At 37.7% G+C, this 27,800-nt stretch overlaps 1 protein-coding gene and 1 pseudogene across 2 annotated transcripts in view; both read right to left on the bottom strand.

Annotated features, from left to right (window-relative positions):
• The window catches only part of ADAD1 (adenosine deaminase domain containing 1), a 48,737-nt gene extending 41,121 nt beyond the window's left edge, over positions 1 to 7,616 (bottom strand). The window contains exons 1-3 of the mRNA XM_082463102.1: positions 7,044 to 7,616; positions 6,097 to 6,285; positions 3,459 to 3,626 (exon numbers count right to left, since the gene is read on the bottom strand). Coding sequence (XP_082319228.1) covers positions 3,459 to 3,626; positions 6,097 to 6,285; positions 7,044 to 7,215 — 529 coding nt within the window. The 5' untranslated portion in view covers positions 7,216 to 7,616. The remainder of the gene's footprint in view (positions 1 to 3,458; positions 3,627 to 6,096; positions 6,286 to 7,043) is intronic.
• An 8,054-nt stretch (positions 7,617 to 15,670) lies between these two features.
• LOC309660884 (ATP synthase subunit O, mitochondrial pseudogene) lies at positions 15,671 to 27,512 on the bottom strand (annotated as a pseudogene). The gene is made up of 3 exons: positions 27,471 to 27,512; positions 24,565 to 24,655; positions 15,671 to 21,566 (listed from the first exon to the last, which is right to left on the bottom strand). The product of its transcript is annotated as an ATP synthase subunit O, mitochondrial pseudogene (transcript).
• Positions 27,513 to 27,800: the final 288 nt, after the last annotated feature.

Here is a 27,800-nt window from a genome sequence, read left to right as displayed (position 1 = left end):
ATGCTGGAAAAACTAGATGATATCCACATGCAAAAGAATGAAGTTGGACCCTCAGCTAACCCTATATACAAAAATTAACACAATATGGATCAAAGACCCAAACATAAGAGCTACAACTATAAAACTCTTAGAAGAAAACATGGGCAAAAAGCTTCATGACATTGGATTTGGCAATGATTTCTTGGATCTGATGAAAGGCACAGGAAACAAAAAAAATAGGCAAATTGGACATTTTCAAAATTGAAAACTTCTGTGACTCAAAGGCCACTATTAACAGAGTAAAACTGCAAATCACAAAAGAGGAGCAAATATTTTAAAATCACATATCTGATAAGTGATTGTCATCCGGAATACACAGAAGACTCCTAAAACTCAAAAGAAAACCAAACAACCCAATTCAAAAATGGGCAAAGGACACAAGTATGACATTTCTCTAAAGAAGATATACAAGTGGGCAATAAGCACATGAAAAAAATGGTCAACATCACTAATAATTAGGGAAAGCAAATCAAAATCACAATGAGACATGATATCACACCCATTAGGATGGTTACTATCAAAAAAAATGAATAGCAAGTGTTGACAAGGATGTGGAAAAATTAGAACCCTTGTGCACTGCAGGTGGAATGTAAAATGGGGCAGCCATTATGGTAAACAATATCGCAGTTCTTCAAAAAAATTAAATACAAAATTACCATATGACCCAGCAATTCCACTGCTGGGTATAAAACCCGAACAATTGAAAGCAGGGTGTCAAAGAGATATTTGTACACCCATGTTCATAGCAGCATTATTTACAATAGTCAAAAGGAGAAGCAACCCAAATGTCCATCAACAGATGAATGGATAAACAATATGTGGTATACACATACAATAGAATTATTATTCAGCCTTAAAAAGGAAGGAAATTCTGACGCATGCCACAACATGGATAAACTGGCTAAGTGAAATAATCCAGTCACAAAAGAAACACATACTGTATGATTCTACTTAAATGAGGTACCTAGAGTAGTCAAATTCATATAGACGGAAAGTAGAATGGTAATTGCCATGGGCTTGGTGGAGGGGGGAATGGGGGTAACTGTTTAATGAGTATAGAATTTCAGTTTTGCAAGATGAATAGTTATGGATATTGGATGCACAAAAAAGTGAATGTACTTAACACTACTGAACTGTACACTTAAAACGGTTAACTTGGTAATTTTTATGTTTTAAATACATGCATTACAAAAAGTTTACATTACTTTTACCACATTATTAAATGATTTTTTAAGGGGTATTGAACTAAAATAAACACAGAGCCAGATTCTTAAATCACTGTGTCAAAAAGTGTTAGATTTTCAAAACCTAACATAATATCATTAATCATACTGCTCTTGAAAAGAGAGCAAAAAAGTATTTATATGGTTAACAAAAAACTAAGAATATACTTTCAAAAACACCATGTACAATATATGAAAGAAGATATACATGAAATATAATTCTGATGAGTTCAGAATTTTGAAAAAATTAAAAGTAAGTTTTTAAAATTTTACATTATAAATAGGGAGAAGGAGACTAGAAAAACAAGTATAACATTAACAGCAAAGAAAAGAAATAAATAATACTTATCTTCCATATCCCTTCACAAGAAAAATAAATAGTTAAGCTCAGTTGTCTAGGACAAACATTTTAAAGAAAACGTAGTTCATTATAAGGGAAAAGATGACCTAATTGAATTATTTCCAGGCTCTATGCCAAGAGAAAACCTTTTATTAAAGAACTCTTAGTCATCATTAAGGCACTATTGGAACTTTTTGAGAAAACAATGGTGAATATAAAAGTGGCATCAGTGGAGATGGGAAAATGTTACTTTAATTTTCACAAAAAGGGAAAAGATAAATGTTTAGAAACTAAAAATTGTGGCCCACAGGGCAAAAGATTTGCTAGCTGTAGATAAACATTTTGAAAACCCTTAGGGGAAATGCATTTTTCATGAGAAGCCAATCATAAATATCATTTTCTGATAATTAAATTAGATGCATGGGAAATTCTGTAGATATATTTTAACTTGATTTCAACGAAGTCTTTTAGTTCCTTGAGGGTAGAGAATAGGTCTGACTTGATTCTAGATTCCTAGTATTTACCACAGTCCCTGGAAGTTATCACAGTCCTAGTATTTACCATAGCACATCCTCAAAACATAGATTTATTGATTCAAATGCATGTGACGGTTGGAAAGAAACGGGGAAAATATTGCTGGGGACATACCTAGGTGGGCTGATAGCTTATAAAATAATCACATATAAAGAATTTCCATTGATAAACTGCCAGCATGGATAAGACACCAAAATTATCATACCCAGCCCTAAAAAATTAATTAATAAATCTAAAAAATAGTGAACAGAAATATGAAAATTAACAAAATACTTTCCTAAGTACTTATTTAATCCAAACTATGACAAACTATCAGTATTTTGAAAACAATGAGAAAGACTACACATCAAAACTTAATAATGGTTTTAACTAAACAACAGAAAAATTAAAATATATGGAATAAGAACTGAACTTAAAGAACAAAATGACTTTAAGGAAAGTATTACAAGAGAAATATTAAAATTAATAGGTTATAAACAAACAAAAAAAGCCCAGTCATACGGTGATTTGAATTTAACTAGAATTTATTGTCACTGTTTAAATCAAATTTAAATGTTTTTCTTTACTAAAGTTGCCTCATTTATAGCTAAACCAAAATGTAATCTAACATGAATGAATACTGACAAAAACTGGTTACTATGCTAACATATATATTCCTCAAATTGATTAATATTTAATAAGAACCACTGTCATTTGATTATGTTACTGTTCACCAGGCACTGGTTATAAGCTTTGCATCCATTATTTACTGAATCCTAATGACAGCCATAGTAGGTATCTATCCTTGTCTCCATTTTTCAAATGATGAAACTTAGGCTTAGGAGGCAAACAACTTGTCTTGTCCAGGGTCAATACTCAATCCTGAGCGATCTAATTGTGGAGTTTACACTCTCAACCTATTTGCTATGTTACCTTAGGCCCTTATTTTCTCAAGTAACCCTACCATTACCGAATTTAACATAGGCAAACTTAACAAAAATTGCATTAAAAACCTCTACGTGTGAAGTGCACAGTGTTAAGTTCATAATAAGAATCCAGTAAGTTACAGAGAAAGCTAAGTTTCAGGACTCAAACCCATCTACAATCTGACAAGTTATCAGACAGTTCAGCAACATGTTTACATCTCTGGTGTTGAAATATACAAGAGCATTTTAACTACTATTAAATAAGTCAGCAATCAGCAATGGAAGAAAATTATTCAAATCCTGCTACTTCTATCTTGTAGTTGCCAAGTAACTCTTCATTAACATAAATCTTTCAGGTGACTCTTTCTGGAAAATGAGACACTTTATAAACACTACTTTATAATCAAGAATATTTACCTGATGTTTCTGAAATTCTTGGTTCAGTTTCAGCCAATTGTAGAAGCTCATCAAGAGCTAATTTTGCTGCATTTGATCTAGACTCCTTTTTATTTTGTCCCAGTCCAGTCTTGTATTGAATACCATCCACCACAGCACAAAAAGCAAAATATGGTCCCAAAACATTACCTTGAAAAATAACTCAGAATGAATGTTGTAATACTTCACAGTATGATCTTGCAAAAGATGCCTGTGACATAGGAAAACATCCCAGTACAACTGCAGAAAACTATCTCAGCCTATCAGTTATTCTGCAGAGCCAATACAGGTTAAAAGTAAAGCGGAGTGGGCCCCTGAACTAGTTCTGAGGAATCCTGCAAGCAGCCAGTTTGGCTCCAGATTCAGCATGAACAACAGGGCCACCTTAGAGTACACGTCACACACAGAGTGACAGTGCCTTGTACGATGCCTGGCAATGGTAAGCATCCCAATATCTATCCAATGACCAATGAGAGGGAAGACGTGGAGCCTCTGGCAACATGTCTCTTCTTTCGAACTTCAATACCAATGAAGTTGAACAACTCCTACCCTCTGAGTGCCCTGATACTCTTAAAAGCTCCGGGACAGAAGGAATCCCTTTGAAGAAATCTTACGTTTCTATCAGGGAGTCACAATAAGCAATCCAACCCATCATAGCCTTACGGTGCGTGTGGGGGATTTACAAGGAAAACCAAACAGTAAATAATAATAAAAAAAGATATGCTAAAGAACTAAACTGTCCAGTCATCCAAAATTACCGGAAAAATTACCTTTACACAGTTACATTTACCTAGTTTTCATATTTGCCTGATGAAAAATGAAATGGAACCATCTTCTAAATTTACAAGCCAAAGATTTTTCTGGTTCAAGTTTTACCCGGTATTCAGACTATAGGAGGCCTTTTTAAGTCTCCATTCCGGTTACAAATGGCTACATACAGTGTCACTCCATATAAGCCTCATTATTATTGTATTATCTTGTTTTCTTACATATTCCATTAACTGCTGGGTTTTTCTTTAAGATGTACATCAAGATTTTAGAAGCAACTCCAGACTGCATCAGGGTAAACTGTTTTCCTCCTAACATCTATGACCTCAGTTTCCCAAATTCCTTCCTTCATGATCACCTGGGTTCCAATCCAAATTTAGTAAACCTGAGACTATTTTATATTTTTAACAAGTGGCCCAGATGATTCTTATTTGTGAGATATTATGTGTCAAATTTGTTAATAAGTACTCTGCATCAGAGTGCTGAGACTTTAAGCTTCATCCTGTTTCTACCCCAAGTTCTCAAACTTGATCATCATCTAAATCCATACTAAAGAGCTTGTTAAAAAATACTGACACTCTGGTTTTTCTACCAAATCTACTGAATCAGATTATTCAGCTAGTACTATGCACATAAAATGAGCACCATTAACAATCACTAGATTGTGTTTCTGAGTTTTTGCTTGGGTCAACGAAGAGCTGCCCTGATAAGTTTTTTTCATACTGTGACCAATAGTTTACATTTTCCAAGGGCAGTTTGAGAAGAACGGCAGAAAGCTAACTAATTACACCAAAATTCAGTCCATAGTATTGATCACATGACGTTATCCAACCTACAGTGATAAGACCTAGGAAAACTTCACTTCATTATTAAGACCTATTTTTGTCACCTGTTAATTTTCCTAATCACTAGTCATAAGGTTAAGAAATCAGAAACTTCTATCTTTTACTAATCTGTACTCCTGTAGCCTTCCACAGGCCCAATCTGCTAACAGATTCTTTTGGCAGGGGACAGTTTAACAGAGAATGGAGAAATTTAGTCACAGACAAGTCTGCAGACAGGGAATCAATCAGGTAACTACTATTTTCCCTTATACTTTATAAAAATTAGGTTCTGAAATATAAATTGCAGAAGCCAAATTTGATTATAATTTTTGTTAGGCATCATCATCACAGAATACTCATAAAATCATCAGAGTCCAAATATTCAACATCCCTACAAAAGTATATTTATGCTATAAGAAGTACTTACACTTGAAAATAATCTACAAGGCTGATGAGATTTCCGTTAAACTAGCCATACACAAAAAATTAAAATTTAGTGATTTTAGAACTTTTGTATGAGTAAATTTAGAGGCTCAAAAGGCTAAAGAAGGGCTTCCCTGGTGGTGCAGTGGTTGAGAGTCTGCCTGCCAATGCAAGGGACACGGGTTCGAGCCCTGGTCTGGGAAGATCCCACATGTCACAGAGCGGCTGGGCCCGTGAGCCACAATTGCTGAGCCTGCGCGTCTGGAGCCTGTACTCTGCAACAAGAGAGGCCGCGATAGTGAGAGGCCCGCGCACCGCGATGAGGAGTGGCCCCTGCTTGCCACAACTGGGGAAGACCCTCGCACAGAAACGAAGACCCAGCACGGCCATAAATAATAAATAAATAAAAATTAAAAAAAAAAAGGCTAAAGAAGTATGAACATAAAAATTTCTTAAGTACCCTTGTCAAGACATACTAGCAATTATCTAACCCCGACATTAGGCAAATAAACAAGATAATCAAATTTTGTACCACTTATATACTCTGTTTTCAATAGGAAAATATTTTCTAGCACTGGAACAACCAGATACAACTTCGCACTTGCCTGCTGTTACTGTTTCCTTAAGGTCAAGCTGAACCCGCTGCATTTGCGCAAACTGATGCAAGGCTGATACAGGATTTATCTCTCCACGCTTGTATTTCATTATAAATTCCTTAGATATTTTTTTCGGAGGAAGGAGAGAATTTGAAATAGATGAAAGACCTTTGGAGAGCAATGGTTCTGGAAAATTACCTAAAAATAAATGTTTACGCTTGTCAACTTGGTTAAATTAAAAAGAATAAGACAAGCAAAAGCACCAAACCCTTTCCTAAAATGGAAGGTGTTCCAGACACATTTAGTCACATGTGTTTTTCATTAACAATGAGTTTCTACTACTAAAGAAGTGTAACCTGTTACTGTATATATCTTTTAGAGTACTAAGACTATTTTGCAAAGTGCTATCATTGTCATATAATTAAGTGATATCAAAGAATCCTAGAATTTCAGTGATGTCAAGGTCTTCAGAGGCTCTCTAAGCCAGTTTTACCCATGATGTCACTAAGGCCTAAAATATATTAAGACAGATGTGGGACTAGAACCTAGTTTCTGCTTCCCATTCACTATTTCATATTACCTTTCACGTTGAATTCAATCAGATTTTTAGTGTGTCTGACCCTGCTTTACACTTAACACTCTGCTAAGTGATATGTGGAATAGAAACCAGTATAAATCCAGTCCTCTCTCCTGAAGGGAATGAGACAGCCTCACCTCAAAAAGGCAAGACACACTGGAAGTGGCTGTACACCCAAGTGGTAAAGAACAATTAAGTCAGTAGCCAGGGGAAGGATTTCTACTGTGCTGGGAGTCAAATCCAAGTTTCAGTTGGGACATGGCCACAGGTAAATGGATATATATCCAGGAAACATTTAAACTGGGGGCTCAACAAAACTAACTGGCCATCTCAGAATCTTAAAGAACATAGGCGTTATTACAAATGTAAGAGTTTGTACCTGTCACTTGCGTAACCTTGGATGCCATGTTCGACAGGCTGTAACTTTCCGAGGAACACCCTGTGGGTGTGGTTACCGTTTGGGCTGATGGCTGAACTGGCAAGTTCTTTTTCAGCATCTGGGCAAAGCTGGGGACCCGAGAACTCTGAAACCAGTCATCGTGGCCAGACATTTTCTCACCTACAAATTGTAAGAAAATTGTCAGAAGACAAAAAAAAAAAAGTACTACGTAAGCTAAAAATACTCTGAAATAAAAACCAACCACATTCCCATAAGCGGCCTTTACACACACTCACATGACAAGCGCTAAACCTCTAACTGATGTCACGACTGCTCTGTGCCCACACTTTTACGGGTGACAGAACTGTCTCTCCTAAATCCCTCCCCAAAGCACTGCTACAAGGAGGAAAGAAGGGACGAGGTAGTCCGTGGTGAAAAGCCCTTCCTCGGGTGTCAGGGAAAACAACAACAACAAAAAGAATACATTTGAGACCCGCAGCGGCCCGCCCGTTGGCGGCCTCCCAAATACCAACCCAACTCCCACCCACCAAAATTGTCCTTCTAACCCTGCTGGCCAGACCCCTCCGGCGGGCAGCTCTGACCGAGCCGCAGGCCGGGGGCTCGCCGGCCGGCCGCCGCCGATGCCATGGCTTCTTCCTCGCTGCCTCAACCTCTCACTTCAGACCGCTCGGCCTGACAACCAGGCGGCCAGGGCTGCGTCTTTCAAAAGGCAGCCTCGCGGCGTCCCTGCAGGCCCGAGACCGACGCCCCCGCGCCCTGCCTCATCCAATCACCAACCGTCTCCTAGGCCCGCGCTTCCGCCCCCCCGCGTCTGCGCCTTCGCCTGCGCCTGCGCGTGCCCGCCGCGCTCTACGGCTTGCATCGCCAAGCGTCGGGACGCCGTGGAACGTCGTGCACGTTTAAGGCCGCGGGATATGCGCCCAGCCCTCCGAGAGAAAGTGGGTAACCAGGCCCCCTGGCCGCCTTGACTGCTGGAGCACGCCGGTAACGTCGAGCAGTTCGGCCCCTTCACTCTCCTGCTCGACGCCCTCTACGCACACCTGCCCCCTACCCACTCCATCCTGACAGAGCACTGGAATGGGGCCTCCTTATCGAGGGTCCTTGGAGGCAGTCCTAGGGCTACCTGTGTGCGTGGGTAGTTTCAAGGAAACCCTTCGCTTTGTCCCCAGTTATACCCTGAGAAGGTCCGTGTGGACAGGGTTTGGCCTCACGGTGTCTTTATTGTTTACAGGAAAAAAACCACCCTGGACTCTTGCAGAAGCTTCACATGGGGCCAAGCCAGGAACAATCCTGAAAACAGGTATGGCAAACCCAGTGTACCTGTCCTCAATTCTTTGCTCTTGTGAAAACTGAAGGAGGCTCTGGTGGAGGTGTTGCTGAGAGACCGTTGAAAATATTTTAACTAGTATTTTACTAAACGAGTTTTGGCAGGTAACTCATGGAATTGAGTGAGAGTGTTATATAACAAAATTTAAATGCCCCTCTACTTCTTTACGTGGGAAAGGCTTCTCGAGGGTTAAATCACTTTAAAAGAAAATAGAAAAAATAACAGAATTGATGGTGTGCTACCTCATTATAGCAAGAAGTAATATCCATCCACAAATACATGGGTTAATTGGGAGGAAAAACAGCATCATTTCTCTCATTAAGTAGTGCATTTTCAATAAAAGCAGCATATTCTTTAGTGGTTATCAAAATGTGTTGATTATGACGTTTTGATCAAGTGCTCGTTGATAACTGTAATGATAACTCAGTCTAGGTTATTTTTCCTTTAATATTTAGAAACTTTTGCTTACAGGAGATTAAAAAGTTCAAATGTTGCCAAGAAGTGTGCCAAGGATGGTGAATAAAACTTCTAAGTACAAAAATATATAATTACATTAGGATCAATTTGAGTAGGGACACGGAATGGAAATAGAAGCTAAAGAAGTAAAAGGAATGGTTAAAAATTACTCTTAAACATAAAGCATATGTATGTAATGTTTTGTTTTGAAATAATTTTAGATTTACAGAACGCTTGTAAAGATAGAGTTCCTCTATACTCTTCCATCCAGTTTCCCCTAGTGTTAACATCTTACATAGCATAGTACATTTATCAAAACTAAGCAATTCACATTGGTACAAAACTACTAACTGTACTATATACTTTATTCGGATTTCACCAGGTTTTTAATTAATGTCCACATTCAACCCAGGATACCCCATTGCACTTAGCAGTTATGTCTCTTTTGTCTTCTGTGGTTTATGGTAGTTTCTCAGTCTTTCCTTGTTTTTTATGACTTTGATCCTTTTGAAGAGTACCAGTTGGATATTTTGTAGAATGGCCCTCAATTTACATTTGCCTGATGTTTTCTCATGCTTAAACAAGAGTTAAGGATATTTGGTAAGACTACTATGGAGGTGAAGTGCGCATCTTGTGGCATATCAAGGAGTACATGATATCAGCAACTATTAGTGGTGATGTTAACCTTGACGACTTCGTTAAGGTTGTGTCTGTCAGGTTTCTCCACTCTGAAGTTACTGTTTTCCCTTTTCTGTACTCTGTTAGAAGGAAGTCCAGCATACACACGAGGGGAGGGAAATAGAGATACACCTCCTGGAGAGAGGAGTATCACAGTTTGTAGACATATGTTAAAACCACCATGTTAATAAATATTTTGAGGGAGATAATTTGAGGCTATGCAAATATCCTGTTTCACCCTGGAGTTTGACTAATTTTCATTTTGCCTGAAGGAGTTATTACTGCGGTATTCTTTTTTTTTTAAATAAGTTTTCTCAGTTAAATTTCTTTTTTATTAAAATATAATTGACACATAATATTATATTAGTTTCAGGTGTAAAACATATGATTTAGGGCTTCCCTGGTGACACAGTGGTTGAGAATCCGCCTGCCAATGCAGGGGACACGGGTTCAAGCCCTGGTCCGGGAAGATCCCACATGTCACGGAGCAACTAAGCCCGTGCACCACAACTACTGAGCCTGTGCTCTAGAGCCCGCGTGCCAGAACTCCTGAGCCTGCGAGCCACAGCTACTGAAGCCTGTGCGCCTAGAACCCGTGCTCTGCAACAAGAGAAGCCACCGCAATGAGAAGCCTGTGCACTGCAACGAAGGCCCAACACAGCCAAAAATAAATAAATTTATTAAAAAAATATGATTTAGCGTATGTATATATTGCAGGTTGATCACCACAACAAGTCTAGTTAACATCACCACATACAGTTATAAATATTTTGTTGGTGATAAGAACTTTTAAGATCTACTATCTTAGCAAATATTGTGCATAACATCCCCAGAACTTATAACTGGAAGTTTGTACCTTTGACATCCCCACCCCTTGCCTCTGGCAACCACCCATCTGTACTCTGAATCTATGACTTCATTTTTTAAAAATTCTATATGTAAGTGAGATCATACAATATCTGTATTTCTCTGTCTTATTTCCCTTAGCATAATGCCTTCAAGGTCGATCCATATTGTTGCAAATGGCAAGATTTCCTTCTTTCTATGGGTGAATAATATTCAGTTGTGTGTATGTATTCATATATGTGTGTGTGTGTGTGTATATATATATATAATCTTTATCCATTTTACCATTGATGGACAGTTAGGTTGTTTCATGTCTTGGCTATTGTAAATAATGCTGCAGTGAACATGGGGGTGCAGATATCTTTTCCAGTTACTTTTTTCATTTCCTTAAGATAAATACCCAGTGGTGGAAATGCTAGATCATATGGTAGTTCTATGTTTAATTTTCTGTGGAACCTGTATACTGTTTTCCATTACCAGTGAAGGAATTTACATTCCCATTAACAGTGTATGGGAGTTCCCTTTTCCTCCACATCTTCACCTGGTATTTCTTTCTTTTTTTTTTTTTTTATTGGGGTATTGTTGTCTTACAATGTTGTGTTAGTTTCTACTGTACAGTGAAGTGGAGTTCCCTGTGCTATACAGCAGGTTCTCATTAGTTATCTATTTTACATATATTAGTGTATATATGTTAATCCCAATCTCCCAGTTCATCCAACCCCCCGCATACCCCCTTGGTGTCCATACGTTTGTTCTCTACATCTATTCACCTGTCATTTCTTGTCTTTTAAATAATAGCTATTATCAGATGTGAAGTAGTATTTCATTGTGGTTTTGATTTGCATTTCCTTGATGATTAGTGATGTTGAGCGTGTTTTCATGTACCCGTTGGCCATTTGTATACATTCTTTGGGGAAAATGTGTGTTCAAATCTACTTCCCATTTTAAAAATCAGATTGTATGGGGTTTTGATATTGAGTTTTATGATCTCTTTATATATTTTGATATTAACTCCTTATCAGATATACAATTTGCAATTTTTTCCCCTTTCCATAGGTTGCTTTTTCATTTTGTTAATGGTTTCCTTTCCTGTGCAGAAACTTTTTAGTTGAATATAGTCTCACTTGTTTATTTTTGCTTTTGTTGCCTTTGCTTTTGGTGTCAAATTCAAAAAATCATTACCAATACCAAAGTCAAGGAGCTTACCACCTATGTTTTCTACTAGGAGTTTTATGGTTTCCAGTCTTATGTTCAAGTCTTTAATCCTTTTTGAGTTTATTTTTGTGTATGGTGTGAGATACTGGTCTAGCTTTATTTTTTTGCATGTGGCTGTCCAGTTTTATTGGAGAGACTAACCATTGTATATTCTTGGCTTTTTTATCATAAATTAATTGACCATATATGCGTGGGTTTATTTGTGGGCTCTCTGCTCTATTCTGTTGATCTGTGTATCTGTTTTGTGCCAGTACCATACTGTTTTGACTACTGTAGTTTATTGTGTAGTTTGAAATCAAGAAGCATGGTGCCTCTGGCTTTGTTCTTTCTCAAGATTGCTTTGGGTATTTGGGATCTTTTGTTGTTCCATACAAATTTTAGTATTGTTTGTTCTATTTCTTTGAAAAAATGCCATTGGAAATTTGAGAGGGATTGCACTGAATCTGTAGATTGCTTTGGGTAGTATAGACATATAAACAATATTAATTTTTCCAACCCATGAGAATGGAATGTTTTTCCATTTATTTGTGTCATCTTCAGTTTCTTTCATCAGCGTCTTACAGTTTTCAGTGTACAAGTTTTTCAGCTTCTTGGATAATTTCTTCCTAGGTATTTTATTCTTTTTTGATGCAATTGTAAATAGGATTGTTTTCTTAATTTCCCTTTCTGATAGTTCTTTTTTTTTTTAATTTATTTATTTTATTTTTATTTTTGGCTGTGTTGTATCTTCGTTGCTGCGCACAGGCTTTTCTCTAGTTGCGGTGAGCGGGGGCTACTCTTCGTTGCAGTGCGCGGGCTTCTCATTGTGGTGGCTTCTCTTGTTGTGCAGCATGGGCTCTAGGCATGCGGGCTTCAGTAGTTGCAGCATGCAGGCTCAGTAGTTGTGGCTCGTGGGCTCTAGAGCACAGGCTCAGAAGTTGTGATGCATGGGCTTAGTTGCTCTGTGGCATGTGGGATCTTCCCGGACCAGGGCTTGAACCCGTGTCCCCTGCATTGGCAGGCAGATTCTTAACCACTGCACCACCAGGGAAGCCCCTGATAGTTCTTTATTAGTGTATATAAATGCACCAGATTTTTGTATGCTGATTTTGTATCCTGCAACTTTACTGAATTTGTAAATTTAGTCTAAGTCTTTAGGGTTTTCTATTTGTAATATGTCATTTGCAAATAGAGATAGTTTTAATTCTTTCATTCCAATTTGGATGCCTTTCATTTATTTTTCTTGCCTCTAGCTAGGACTTCCAATACTATGTTGAATAAAAGTGGTAAGAGTGGGCGTCCTTGTCTTGTTCTTCATCTTAGAGGAAAACCTTTGAGCTTTTCACCGTTGAATATCATGTTACCTGTGGGCTTGTCATAAATGGCTTTTATTATCTTGAGGTATGTTCCCTCTATACCCAATTTGTTGAGAGTTTTTATCATAAATGGATGTTGAATTCTGCATATATTGAGACAATTATATTTATTCTTCTTTTTGTTAACTTGATATATCACATGGATTGAGTTGCAGATGTTGAACCATCGTTGCATCCCTGTAATAAATCCCACCTGATCATGGTGCATGATCCTTCTTTTAATGTATTGTTGAATTCAGTTTGCTAATATTTTGTTGACGGTTTTTACTTCTGTGCTGATCAGGAATATTGACCTATTATTTTCTTTTCTTGTGCTGTCCTTGTCTGGTTTTGGTGTCAGGGTAGTGGTGGCCTCATAAAATGAGTTTCGGGATATTCCTTCCTCTTGCATTTTTGGGAAGAGATTGAGAAGGATTGGTATTAATTCTTTTTAAATGTTTGGTGGAATTCCCCAGTGAAGCTGTCTGGTCCTGGACTTTTGTCTGTTGGGAGGTTTTTGATTATTGATTCAGTCTCCTTACTAGTAATTGGTCTGTTCATATTTTCTACTTCTTCCTGATTCAGTCTTGGTAGGTTGTGTGTTTCCAGGAATTTATTTCTCCTAGGTGGTTCAATTTGTTGGTATATAATTGTTCATAGTAGTATCTTAGGATCACTTGTATTTCTGTAGTATCAGTTGTAATGTCTCCTCTTTCATTTATGATTTTATTTATTTGAGTCTTCTCTTTTTTTCTTGTTGACTCTAGCTAAAGGTTTTTCGATTTTGTTTACCTTTTCAGAGAGCCAGCTCTTAGTTTCACTGATCCTTTCTATTGTCTTTTTTTCCTCTTCCAGTTTTATTGAGATATAACTGGTATCCAGCACTGTATGAGTTTAAGGTGTACAGCATAATGATTTGACTTATATATGTCATGAAATGATTATCACTATAGTTTTATTGAACATCCGTCATCTATATAGATATAAAATTAAAGAAAGAGAAAAAAATGTTTTCCTGTGATGAGAACTCAGAATTTACTTTCTTAACAACTTTCATACATAACATACAGCAGTGTTAATTATATTTATCATGTTGTACTTTACATCCCTAGTACTTATTTATCTTATAACTGGAGGTTTCTACCTTTTGACTGCCTTCGTCCAATTCCTCCTCCTCCTAATCCCTACTTCTGGTAACTATGAGTCTGGTCTCCTTTTCTATGAGTTTATTTGTTTTTGAAGTATAATTGACCAACAACATTGTGTTAGTTCCTGTTGCAGAACATAGTGATTTGATCTTTCTACACAGTTCAAAATAATCACCACAATAAATCTAGTTACGATCTGTTACCGTAAAAAGATACTACAGAGTTATAGACTGTATTCCCCACACTATACATTTCATACCTGTGACTCATTTATTTTACAACTGGAAGTTTGTACCTCTTAATCTCCCTCATTTATTTTTTTCCACCCCCTCCAGCCCCCCTCCGGCCCCCCTCCCATCTGGCAACCACCTGTTTGTTCTCTATATCTGTAACTATGTTGAGCTGCATTCCACAGGCCTGCAAGCCTTGTAATTGCCTAGCCTCAAGACTGAAGAAAGAGCCCATAGACAGCGATAGCGGTATCGGTGGTTTATTGGATAGGAGATCTTACACATCTGAAGCAAGGAGTTCCAGCAGCACTCCACCATATGTGGCAGACAGCAGGCAGGTCACAGCAGCTGTCATCGCTACTAGGGGAAGAGGGAGGTTACTAGTTGTAGGTGGAATTGACGTCAGGTTGGCTTATTGGTTACCAGGAAAACCAGCAAAGGGGCATGTCCCTCATAACCCCTTTGATAAACTAGGAGGGCAGAGCCTTTCTGATCTAAAGGTTAGAACAATCACTGTCTGAGGCTGGGGGCAACCATGTAGGCAGTTACTGATTAGGCTCTATGAATGAGAGAGAAGGTTAGTCATTTGAGTAGCATGTAGATAAAGCACGTACTGGTTGAGCAAGGGATGTACAGAGAGCAAGAGAATCTCCATCTTGAGTGGCCTGATGGTATATTCTGTTTCTGTTATGTTTATTCATTTGTTTTTTTTTTTATATTTTACATATAAGTGAAATAATACAGTATTTTCTCTCTCTACGTGACTTATTTCACTTAGCACAATACCTTCTTGGTCCATTCATGTTGTCGCATATGGCAAGTTTTCATTCTTTTCTTCTGGCTGAGTAATATTCCTCTGTGTGTGTGTATGTATATATATATATGTGTATGTATGTGTACCACATCTTTGTCCATTCATCTTTGGTGGGTACTTAGGTGGCTTCCATATCTTAGCTATTGTAAATAATGCTGCTATGAACATATATTTTTCCTAATTGATGTTTTTGTTTTCCTTGGATAAATACCCAAGAGTGGAATTGCTGGATCATATGGTAGTTCTATTTTTAATTTTTTAAGGAATCTCCATACTCTTTTCATAGTGACTGAACCAATTTACATTCCCACCAACAGTGTATGAAGGTTCCCTTTTCCACATCCTTGCCAGTATTTGTTATTTGTTGTCTTTTTCACGATAGTCATTCTGACAAGTGTGAGGTGGCATCTCATCGTGGTATTGATTTGCATTTCTTTGATGATTAGTGATGTTGAACAGCTTTTCAATTGCCTTTTGGCCATCTGTATGTCTTCTTTGGAAAAATGTCTGTTCAGATCCTCTGTCCATTTTTAATAGGGTTGTTTTTTTGATCTTGCATTGTATGAGTTCTTTTATATTTTAGATCTTAACCCCTTATCAGATGTGTCATTTGCAAATATTTTTCTCCCATTCAGTAGGTGGCCTTTCATTTTGTTGATAGTTTCCTTTGCTCTGCAAAAGTTTTTTAGTTTGATGTAGTCCCGTTTGTTTATTATTGCTTTTGTCCCCTTGCTTGAGGAGACATATCCAAAAGAATATTACTAAGGCTGATGTCAAAGAGCTTACTGTGTGTTTACTTTTAGAAGTTTTATGGTATCTAATCTTATATTTATAAGTATTTAATCCATTTTGAATTTATTTTTGTGCATAGTGTGAGAGAGTAGCCCAGTTTGATTATTTGGCATGTAGCTGTCTAATATTCTCAAGACCATTTGTTGAAAAAGCTGTCTTTTCCCCACTGTATATTCTTGCCTCCTTTGTGGTAGATTAATTGCCCATATAAGTGTGGGTTTATTTCTGGGTTCTCTAGTCTGTTCCATTGATCTATGTGTCTCTTTATGTGCCAATACCAGACTGTTTTAATGACTGTATCTTTGTAGTATAATTTGAAATCAGGGAGCGTGATACCTCCAGCTTTGTTCTTCTTTCTTAAGATTTTTTTTTGGCTATTCAGGGTTTTTTTGTGTTTCCATACAAATTTTAGAATTATTTGTTCTAGTTCTGTGAAAAATGCCATTGATATCTCAAACTCTTGTGGCTAAGTAGTCTACTTTGTTCTTAGTGCCTCTCTGTAGTTGAGCGTGTGCCAAAATCTTTCAGTGTCCCAAAGGGGAGGATTTCAATCATTACCTAGATGCAGACTGACTGGAAGCTGGACCCTCAGGCAGCAGCTTTTAAAGTTTGAAGATTTTCAGGGGAAGACTCAGCAGTGGGCTTTTCTGTTTCATGGGAAGACTCAGCAATGGGCTTTGCTGTTTGTTCCCTCTGCATTGAGTTCTGGGGTGACAGCTAATTAAGAACTTTTCTTTGTTTGCCTCCATCCCATTTAACCCACAAACCCAACCCCTACTAGCCACCAGAGCCAGGCTATCAAGAGCTGTGTCCTCTGGGTGGCAGCTACAAAAGCTGTGGTTCTAGGCATGTGCACAAGCTCCTTTCTCAGAGAGACACTGGTGACCTGACTTGGGGCAGAGGGAAGGCATGAAGATGGCACCCACCAGCCTCTCTGGTCGCTGGAGAGGTTTTCAATGGTCCCTTATATACTTGTTTAAGTTGAAGCCTGCTCCTCAGGCCACGGGTAGGAAGATAAATTAATAAGCTTCTTTCACAGAAAGACTGGGCATGTCAGTCTGCTGCTTCTCCACTGTGCCCTGGGGGAATAGCCAGTTAAGAACTCTGTTTTTTACAGTCCTGTGGGACTTACGAATATAAGCCTTTCTGTCCAGCAGAGCCAGCAGTCAAGGGGTGACACTTGGGTGATATGCACAAAAACTAGGGCACCAGATATGTGCATTAACTCCTTTCTGGGAGATACCATGACCTGGAGTTATGCAGAGGGAGAGCACAAAGGTGGCTTCTGTTATCTTTGGAGAATATTTCAGTAGGGGCCTAGAAATGTGTGTTACATTAGATGCCTGCCCCTTAGACCAAAGCTTTAAGATAGGCAAATAGACCTCTTTTACAGAAAGACTGGGTGTTTCAGTCAGCTTCCTCAGCGCTGGGCCCAGGATGTCCTCAGAACTATTTCTCAGTTCAGAACTGTTTCTCAGTTCACTATAGCCTTGTGTGTTCTGTGGATGCAAGTCCTGTGTTGCTAGATGTTTTGGGGGCTCATCTCTCAGGTGCAAGTCTTAAAAGTTGCCAGGTGTGGGGTTCAGACCCTTTGCTCCTCAGGGAGAAGCTTGGAGTTGTGAGTTTCCTTCTGATTGTGGGTCACCACACTAGGGATGGGGTTTTCAGCAAGATTGCGTCTCAGCCTCTCCTACCTGTTCTGATGTGGGGTTTTTTGGTCGCCCATTGCGTAGGAGTCTCTCAGCTAGTTTTGTGGTTTCTTTCAGAGGAAATTGTTTTATATGTAGCTGTATATTCAGTGTGTCTGTGGGAGGAGGTGAGTTCGGGATCTTCCTACTTCACCATCTTGAACCATAACTTCTACTGTGGTGTTCTAATGGTGATTTTCTGTTTCTTTCATTCCTCTTACATTTGTTGTTTGGAATTCTTTTTAAGAAACATTTGTCCCCTTCCCTTACATACCAGTGTGGAGTCACTGATATTTATTTTATTATTTGGGTATAATCCATTACTGTTATTATTTGTCGTTCAGATTATTCCAGCATTGGGAGCTCTTTCATTGTTGCCTCCTGTGCCCTTTTGACATGTTCCCATTTTAAAGAAAGTATTTCCTTACTTTCTGGAAGATGTGCTTGTATTTTCCACGCTCTACACCTAAAATTGGCCATTTCTCCAGGAAGCCCTGGTTAATTTTTACTGGATAATGATAATGAGAAACTAAGATCTTGGAACTAGTTGTACTTGTTGCTTTAGAAGTGTCATTGCTTCTATGCTTGCACAGAAAACAGAACTAGTAAATATATTTATGTATGCTAACTCATATATGCAGACATATTTGTATTTTGGTATCTATACATAATGATGAGTTTATACCTTTGTCTGTAATCCAACACCACAACATTCATTCTAGCCTTCCCCCTCGCCTGTGTGTCTCTTCTTACTTTGACAATGAGAAATGTGGCTATGTCTACAGTTTATCTGTTGAGCACGTAAAGTAGTCGCAGATTTGTTAGCCAGTATCACTATGAGAAAAAAATTTACCGACTAAAGCACAGTGCTTAGTTCTTTTTTTTTTTCTTTAGTCTTTCATTATCTGGTCAGAACACTGTTTTCCAGAGTTACTTAGGTCAGTTGTTTTTCCATCCCCTTCAGTGAGGTCATGTCATGGTTTTATAACACAGTTATATTCATTTGTCACAGTCTGCACTTCATCCTGGCATCCCTGTTGGTCTTTTAAACTTGCATACAGTTAAGCTTACTTTCGTCAAGTACAGTTCTGTGGGTCTTGACAGATACATGGGGTCATATATTGACCACCTCAGTTCCATGCAGAATGGTTCCATCACCCTAAAATTTCCATATGTGACCCACCTCTGTTCCTTCCCTTTACTCCTGGAAATCACTGGTCTGTTTTCAGTATAGATTTTTTTTTCCTTTTCTATAATGTCATACAAATGGTATCATACAATATGTAACCTTTTAGATCTGGCTTCTTTCATTTAGAAAAACACATTTAAGATTCAGCCAAGTTGTTAGGTGAATAAATAGCTTATTCCTTTTTGTTGCAGAGTAGTATTCCATTGTATGCATATAACACTGTTTATCTGTTCACCTGTTGAAGGACATTTTGGTTGTTTCCAGTTTTTGGTAATTATGAATACAGCTACTTATCCTAAGTAGGATTGCTGGGTTATACAGTAGGTGTCCTGGTCTGTTTGGGCTGCTGTAACAAAAATACCATAGACTGGGTGGCTTAAATAACAAATATTTCTCATAGTTCTGGAGGGTTGCAAGTCCAGATTGCTGGCAGATTCCGTGTCTGATGAAAGATGCCGCTTCCTGGTTCATAGATGGCCATCTTCTTGCTGTGTCCTCACATGGCAGAAGGGACAAGAGAGCAATCTGGAGTCTCTTTCATAAGGGCACTAATCCCATTCATAAGGGCTCATGATCTAATCACCACTCAGAGGTCCCACCTCCAGTTACCGTCACATTGGGAATTAGGTGTCAAGATATGAATTTTAGGGAGACACCAGCATTTGGTCCCTAGCAGTAAACGTATACTTAAAATACTTAAATTTAGAAAAAACTGCCAGAATTTTCCGGAGTGACTATAACATTTTTGCAATCCCACCAACAATAAATAATTCCTATGGCTGTGCACTCTTACCAGCATTCGGTATTGTTAGTTTTTTTAACTATTATTTTAGCCATTATAGTTAAGTCTTATGCAGTGGTATCTAATTGTGGTTTTAATATGCACTTCCCTAATGACTAATGATGTTGAGTATCTTTTCATATATCTTTGCCATTCTTTAGTTAAGTGTCTGTTCAAGTCTTTTGCCCATTTTCTAATTGGAAATTTTCTTATTAAGTTTGAAGAGTATTTGTATATTCTTTATACAGATCCTTCATTGGATGTGTGGTCTGCAGATAGGTTCTCCCAGTTTGTGGCTTGAGTATTTATTCTCTTAAGTGTCTTTGTAGATCAGAAGTTTTTAATTTTGATCAAGTCCAATTTACAGGCATACCTTGGAGATATAGTATGTTCAGTTCCAGACCACTGAAATAAAGTGAGTATCATAGTAAAGCGAGTTACACGAATTTTTTTGTTTCCCAGTGCATATGAAAGATATGTTTACACTATACTGAAGCCTATTAAGTGTGCAATAGCATTATGTCTAAAAAAACAATGCACATACCTTAATTTAAAAATACTTAATTGGTGAAAAATTCTAACCACCATCTGATAATACAGGCTTGCCAAACATTCAATTTGTAAAAAAAAAAAAAAATGCGGTATCTGCGAAGCACAATAAAGCAAAGCTCAGTGAAACGAGGTATGCCTACGTCAGTTTTTTCTTTTATGGATCATGCTGTTGATATTGTCTCTAAAAACTCATTGCCAAACCCAAGGTCACACATTTCCCCTATGTTTACTTCTAGACAGTTTTATAATTTTAAGTTAGGTGTAGGATATATTTTTCCACTTGGAGTTAATGTTTTGTATAAGGTATTAGGATTATGTTGAGCTTCTTTTTTTTGTTTTTTATGCCTATGGACATCTAGTTACTCCAGCACCATGTGAGAAAACTATTTTTTTTTTCTATTGAGTTTCTTTTGCACCTTTGTCAAAAAACAATTTGGCATATTTATGTGAAGACTACTTTTCCTTAAAACACTGATTAGAATTTCCAGTATGATATTGTATAGGAGCAGTGAAACATTGCTTTGTTCTGGATTTTAAAGGGAAAGAATTCATTCTCTCACCATTAACTATGCTGTTAGCTATAGGTTTTTCACAGATGTCCTTTATTAAGCTTAGGAAATTCTCTTCTGTTCCTAATTTGATGAAGATTTTTTTTTATTGTTAATGGATGTTGAATTTTCTTGAATGGTTTTTTGTACCTTTTGAGATCTTTTTCTTTTTTTTTCTGTTCAGGAAGCATTTTATTGTTGCTCCAAGTTTAAGAATTTTCACTGACAGAAAATCAACTTTTAGAAACTCTCCCACATTGCTCTGCTCAGCTTCTGAATCTTGAGTTTTGCAGACATTCAACATATTTCTCTCCAATACGGACAATCATTTCACCCATGATTGATGGATCAGTCTTAACTTCCAATTTCAATACTTGGCCTTTACTTAGGAAGCTCTTCAGGACCGTTTTTAATTCAGTAAGAGTGGCTTCATCTAAAGAAGTTGCAGTGGTAACTGTGCAAGGTGCTTCTCCATGGTGGACACTCATTGTAGAAAAGGCAGAAATGACTCCAGCGATATTGTTCAAGCGACCATTTTCAGCAAGCAAATTGAGCAGGTTGGACATGAGGGGAGAAAACCTCTCTTTTGTTGTCATGTCATTTAGGCTTTTCACTTTAATGGAACGCTGTGCATAGGGATTCATAATAGAAGCAGCCGTTTTGGGTTCCTTCAAGATTTGTGCTGTTCCTTTTCTACTTGCTTCAGTTTATCCTGTTTAAATGCAGCAGAATACAGAGCAGTGGCATAGTGAACTTTGATGCCATATATCTGAACAGGTGGCCTCATCACAGGCTTGGCAAATGGCCTGACCACAGATGTGCTGAAGCATCGCACCTGCAGGGAGAGCCCAGACACTGCTGGGGAGGCCGTCTTCTTCTCGGTGGCTGTAGGTCAGAGATCTTTCTTTTAAAATTTAGTTTGTTAATACAGTGAATTACATCGATTGATTTTCAAATGTTGAACCATCCTTGAATTTCTGGGGTGAACTTCACTTGTGTGTTATGTATTATCCTTTCAATATATTGCTGTGTTCAATTAGCTACTATTTTGTTGAGGATTTTTGCATCTGTGTTCATGAGGAATATTGGGCTATAAGTGTTTCTTTGTTGTAATATTGTTGGTTTTAACGTTAGGATAATTTGGCCTTGTAGAATCAGTTGGGAAGTATTCAGTATTATTCTCCTTTCTGACAAAGATTAGGTAGAATTGGTATTATTTCTTCTCTGAATGGTCTGTATTTTACAGTAAATTTTTCAGAATTTTCAGAATTTTTTCAGTAAAACCATCTGGGACAGGAGTTTTCTTTTTTTGGGGGGTGGGGGGGAGAAGGTTTTAACCTACAAATTCAATATCTTTAATCAATATAGAAATATTTATGTTATCTATTTCTTAGGTGAGTTTTGGTATTTTGCACCTTTTAAGGGATTAGCGTATTACATCTAAGTTTTGTGTAATTGTGTCAAATACATGGCCATATAATTTTTTATTATTATTATCTTAATGTCTGTGAGATAAGTAGTGATATCCCCTCCTTTGTTCCTAATATTGGTAACTTGTGTCTTCTTCAGCCAGGCTAGAGGTTGATCAATTTTATTGATGTTTTCAAAGAAGCAGATTTTGGCTTTATTGATTTTTTTTCCTGTTATTTTTCTGTTTAAATTTTATTTATTTCTGCTCTAATCTTTATTATGCCCTTCCTTCTTCTTGCTTTGGATTTGTTATTCTTGCTCTCTAATTTCTTTATTCAAACATAGTTTACTGATTTCAGATCTTCTTTTCTAATATGAATATTTAATTCTATAAATTTCCCTCGAAGTACTGCTTTAGCTGCATCCCACAAATTTTGATACATTTTCATTTTGTTTAACATATTTTAAAATTTCCCTTGGGACTTCCTCTGACTCATGGCTTACTTAGAAGTGTGTTGTTTAATTTCCAAATATTTCAGGATTTTTTTTCAGATATCTAGTTTAATTCTGTTATGGTTTAAGACATACTGTCTTTGTATGATTTCTATTTTATACTTGTTAAGGTTTGTCTTAAGGTTGAGTATGGTCTGTTTTGTGAATGTTCTGTTTGAACTTGGGAAGAATCTATATTCTGCTGTTGTTGGGTGTAGAGTGTTTTATAAATACCAACTAAGTCGAGTTGACTTTTAGTGTTGTCCAGGTCATCTATATTTCTACTGATTTTCCTCCTGCTTGTTCTATCAGTGACTAAGAGAGGCATCTTGATATCTCCAGCTATAATTGTGAATATGTCTGTCTTTTCATTCCTATCAGTTTTTAGTTTTTACGTCACATATTTTAAAGTGTAGATGTATACACATATAGGATTATTATGTCATCCTGGATAATTGACCACTTTATGTCACATCACTGTTTGGTCTGATAATATAATATTCCTTGTTGTGTAGTTTACTTTTTATGAAGTTAATATATCTACTCCAGCTTTCTTTTAGTGTTTTCATGATATGTATCCTTTTGTTTTAAACCTATCTGTATCTTTATATATAAAGTGAATTTATTGTGGATAGTGTATGGTTAGGTTTTGTATTTTTATCCAATCCAATAATTTTTTTTTTTTTTTACTGGTGTGTTAGGCAATTCACATTTAAAATGATTATTAATGTGGTTGGATTAAAATCTTTAATCTTAAGGCTAGATGTTTTCTGTTCCATTTTTTTTTTTGCTGACTTCTCTGGGTTTAATTGTACATTTTTTTATGATTCCATTTTATCTCCTCTGTTGACTTAATATTTACATGTCATTTAAGAACATTTTTAGTGATTGCTCTGGAATTTACAGTAATATTTAAAAATAATCTGAGTCAACCTTCAAACAATATTATACCACTTAACATCTGTATATTAATCTTATAACAGTGTATTCCCAGTTCCTCCCTTATATGCTGTAAACACAATATATTGTTACAGCTTTCTTGCTTTACATAGTTAATTATCTTTTACAGCAATTAAAAACAAAGATATTTTTGTTATCCTCATTTACTTTCAACACTCTACATGTCTTTATATAGATCCAAGTTTCTGACTATATCATATTCATTCGGAAGTGTTCCTGCCCCTTTTTCAGATGTAATATTGGGGCTAGTTCTCCCAGCGGTAGAACTTTCTTTCCTTTTTATTCTCCTCCAGTTTCAGTGGGTTTCCACCAGTTGCCTCAGGCAACAATTTTGTTGCCCTTCCCTCTGCAGATTAGACTTGTATTCCTTAGGAGATATAGAGGACATGGGTCTGGGCAGAGTTTCAGTGGTGGCTGTTCTTCCCAGTATCTAGCCAGCATCATGGGGGAAGCTTTTTCAGGACTCACCTTGATTTATCCTATGAGCATCTTGTGGGATTCCTTGAGAGAAAGCTTACAGGAAGGCACAAAAGCCCCTAAATCTGGTTCCCAGGGACATCACAGTCTTATTCTAGCCTATGCTTAGCCTATCTGATTAGTTAAAAATTACTGGCTGTTTCTTCTTATTAGCTTGTATGGCATTTGTGAGCATTTGGCCCAAGTAAGCAAATGCTCAGGTCCTGTTTGTCCTTATGCCTGTCTCTTCAGATTGTCTGTTAGTTGTTTACACTATGACCTCAGTTTTCTGATGGGTTCAAGAAAAATTGTTAATTTACAATGTGTCCAGCTTTTTTTTTTCTAAGGGTGAGCATAGTGCTTTTTTCCAGTTCTCTGCCTCTCCAAGGTGAAACCTCAAGTTCTCTGATTATGTATTTTTAAATGAATAATTCTGGGCCTGAAACTCCTAGGATATATCTTGGATACATATAAGAAGAGTGATCTAACCCCCCACTACCCTGATTCTGGTGATGCTGCACGTTAGAATGAGCTAAGGGGACTGTCATTTTATGTTCCCAAAGTTTACCCAGGTTGCCAAATACCTGTTGGCCTTTTCTTTATTGTTTCAGCCCCAGTCAGCATGTTCAGTTTTGCATGTGAGTGCTGTAGAGATACAATGTGATGTTTTGGGCCCTATGTTTTAAAAAGTGATTAAAATTTTAACACAGCCAGAGTATGATAAATTTTAGGTGAGATTTACCTGACGTAGGCTCTGGGACAGATCATCCACATAATTTGCATAAAATTCCCAGTGAATTATACAGTAAAAGTTTAAGTAATTTAGTGTTTAAGGCATTTCAGTGTAACTTAAATGACCTTGTATTTCAAAACTATATGAGTGTTGCTTATGTGCTGATTTTAGTAAACTGCCTCAGATTTAATACTATATAAATATTGCTATTAATTAACAAATGATTGATTGCCTAGTGTATAAATGAAAATACACCAGGTTTTAAATCCTTGCTTTCACATTTCTGACATACTGATGTAAAGTTAACTAAACATCAGATGGCCAAAATATACTATATGACTTGAAGGACATTTTGGGAACTGTTGAACTGTAGTACTTTCATCCTTCATACTTGACATGACTCTCCCTTATTATTTGACAAGGAAAACTGGGAAATTGGGTGTGATAGTGAATTCCCCATCTCATACCTGACACCATCATTAACCAAGTTGTTCAAGCCAAAAACGCAGGAGCAAGGCCATAGTGTAAGGCTGTGAACAAGGACACCAAGCCAGGGGGGGATGTGGGGCTGAAGTATACCTTCAGTCTACTAACCAAGCTGTATATTGGTTTGGGTCTTCTATGGCCTGAAGAACAAATGTTCTTTCTAATTTCTAATCTCATTAACATAATTTCCTTGGCCATGACCGGGAACTATCACTGACTCCTTTCTTTTCCTCCAGCCTTATTCCACAGTTGGCTCTTTTGGTTCTGTCTCCATAATGCCCTGAATGAGTTCATTTCTTATCACTTCCACTACTGCCACCCTTGTCCAAGCAACCATTGTTATCTCTTTCTGGGACTTTGCAGTAGCCTTCTGACAGGTCTTCCTTCTTCCAACTCTTGTCCCTTTAACCCACCAGTAAGCCATTTTCCATTTTACTTTCAAAAGAGTTTTTTAAAAATAGAAAAAATATATTATTTAGATCTGAGAAAGAAGTGGGTGAAGATAAACGTGTATATGAAAGGCAGTGTTAAATAACGGTTTAGTAATTAGGTTTTTGGAGTTAGCACAGTGTTTTATTTATTTATTTTTAAATTAATGTTTGGCTGCGTTGGGTCTTCGTTGCTGCGCACGGGCTTTCTCTAGTTGCAGTGAGTGGGGGCTACTCTTCGTTGTGGTGCGCGGGCTTCTCATTGCAGTGGCTTCTCTTGTTGTGGAGCACGGGCTCTAGGAGTGCGGGCTTCAGTAGTTGCAGCACGCGGGCTCAGTAGTTGTGGCTCGTGGGCTGTAGAGCGCAGGCTCAGTAGTTGTGGCGCATGGGCTTAGTTGCTCCGTGGCATGTGGGATCTTCCCGGACCAGGGCTCGAACCCGTGTCCCCTGCATTGGCAGGTGGATTCTTAACCACTGCACCACCAGGGAAGTCCCTAGTACAGTGTTTTAATTTAGACTTTGCTGTTCATTTTTTCATCCATTTACGAATGTAGCCAACAAATATGTTGAGTGTCTACCATGTGCCACTGTTTTAGGCCTTGGGGATACAGCAGAGAACAAAACAGGAAAAACAAAACAAAGACACCCTCAAAACCCTGGCCTTCATGGAGCTCACATTCTAGTGTGAGATACAATGAAAACATAAGTAAGTAAAATTATACAATGTTAGTGAGAAGTGCTAAAACGAAATGATAAAGTGGAGAAGGGAGACATATCTTTATAGAGAAGGAAGTTAAAATTTCAGATAGGATATTTAAGGAGTACCTCACTGAGAGGACTACTGTTAAAGACCTGAAGAAAATTAACTATGGTCAAGTTACCTGGCGCTCTTGAGTCTCAACTTCTTCATTTGCAAAATAAGCAGATTATCATCCACTTCATACATTTGTTGGGAGGAATCTATTAATTGATAGATATAAACAACTTAGCACTGTACCTGTTACCCAGTAAATGCTTGGTATTATTATTTTATTTCATATATGAATAAGTACTGAAGTTTTAAAGGTACTTTTAAATGTTTGTCACAGAATTTAACATATAAAACTTCCATGACAGAAGTTAAATAGGTGGTAGAACCCTCATTTCAACTGGTCATAAGGTGGTTGTTAGAATTTATCATTTATTTCTTGTACCACCCATTCCATGTCAGTTGCCTTCAGTCAGTGTCTCAGATGATTGGGGCTCCTTATGCAGTGGAATAATCTGTCAAGAACTATGAAGGATTTGAGATTTTACTGTACTTGAAAACTTTAAAGTTAGCCTGCCACAGTTATGGATGCTGGCAGAACACGAGACTTGTGATTCAGTGACAAAGAACTTTATTATTCGTAGTGTGGCCATCAGTATGTCTGAATGGTTCTACTTGTCCCCAAGTCCCATGGAAGCAGCATGTATAGGTCCAGATGAATGCTGCACACACAGTAGGATTGTGTTACAGGAGAAGAACTTTCACCTTAGGGAACTCTAATCTTTTATAATGGGCAGAAGGAGACACTATATTTTTCAAGGCTGTAGGTAAATCTACCCTTTGCTCTGGTGGCAGGTACTATCTCTATTTTCCAGGGTTGTTCACTGTACAGATAACCTGGAGAATATAGTCCTGAACAAAGAGCAGTTAGACTCTTGCTTGCAAGATGTGTGGAAATGTAGGAGACCCACTGAGAATATCTTCCAAAGTGTTCTAATCTCTGCTTCTGAGAGAGCTGAGTCCTAATGGACATGCCTGTGGCTGCTGTGCTCTGCCACTCATTTAGAGGCACTAAGAGACTCCTTCAGGGCTCACCTTGGAGCTATCTGTGTCATCTCCATTGCAGCAGCAACCCATTTCCTCACAATTAATAGAATCAGTCCATGTGTCCAGTACCTTTTCCTGGTTCAACCACTTGGCATCTGGAAAGCCAGATAACTAGGTGGCAGCCTCAGATTCTAATTTAATGAGACCATTGTGTGTTCCTGGTGGAAACATTCCTCCCTTGGATACTAAGAGCTCTTTTCAGTGGAATTGGACAGAAGGTATACATTTTGAAGGTGCTTGTTAGGTATAATAGTGAAAGGAGATACTTTATCTTTCAACTCTCAGTTATTGGACCTATGTATTTTGTTTATGAGAGAT

The sequence above is a fragment of the Balaenoptera physalus genome (genome assembly GCF_965194825.1).
Source record: "Balaenoptera physalus genome assembly, chromosome: 5".
In the NCBI taxonomy this organism is placed as follows: domain Eukaryota; kingdom Metazoa; phylum Chordata; class Mammalia; order Artiodactyla; family Balaenopteridae; genus Balaenoptera; species Balaenoptera physalus.
The sequence above is the reverse complement of the archived record's forward strand: the minus strand, read 5'-3'. Positions and strand labels throughout refer to the sequence as shown.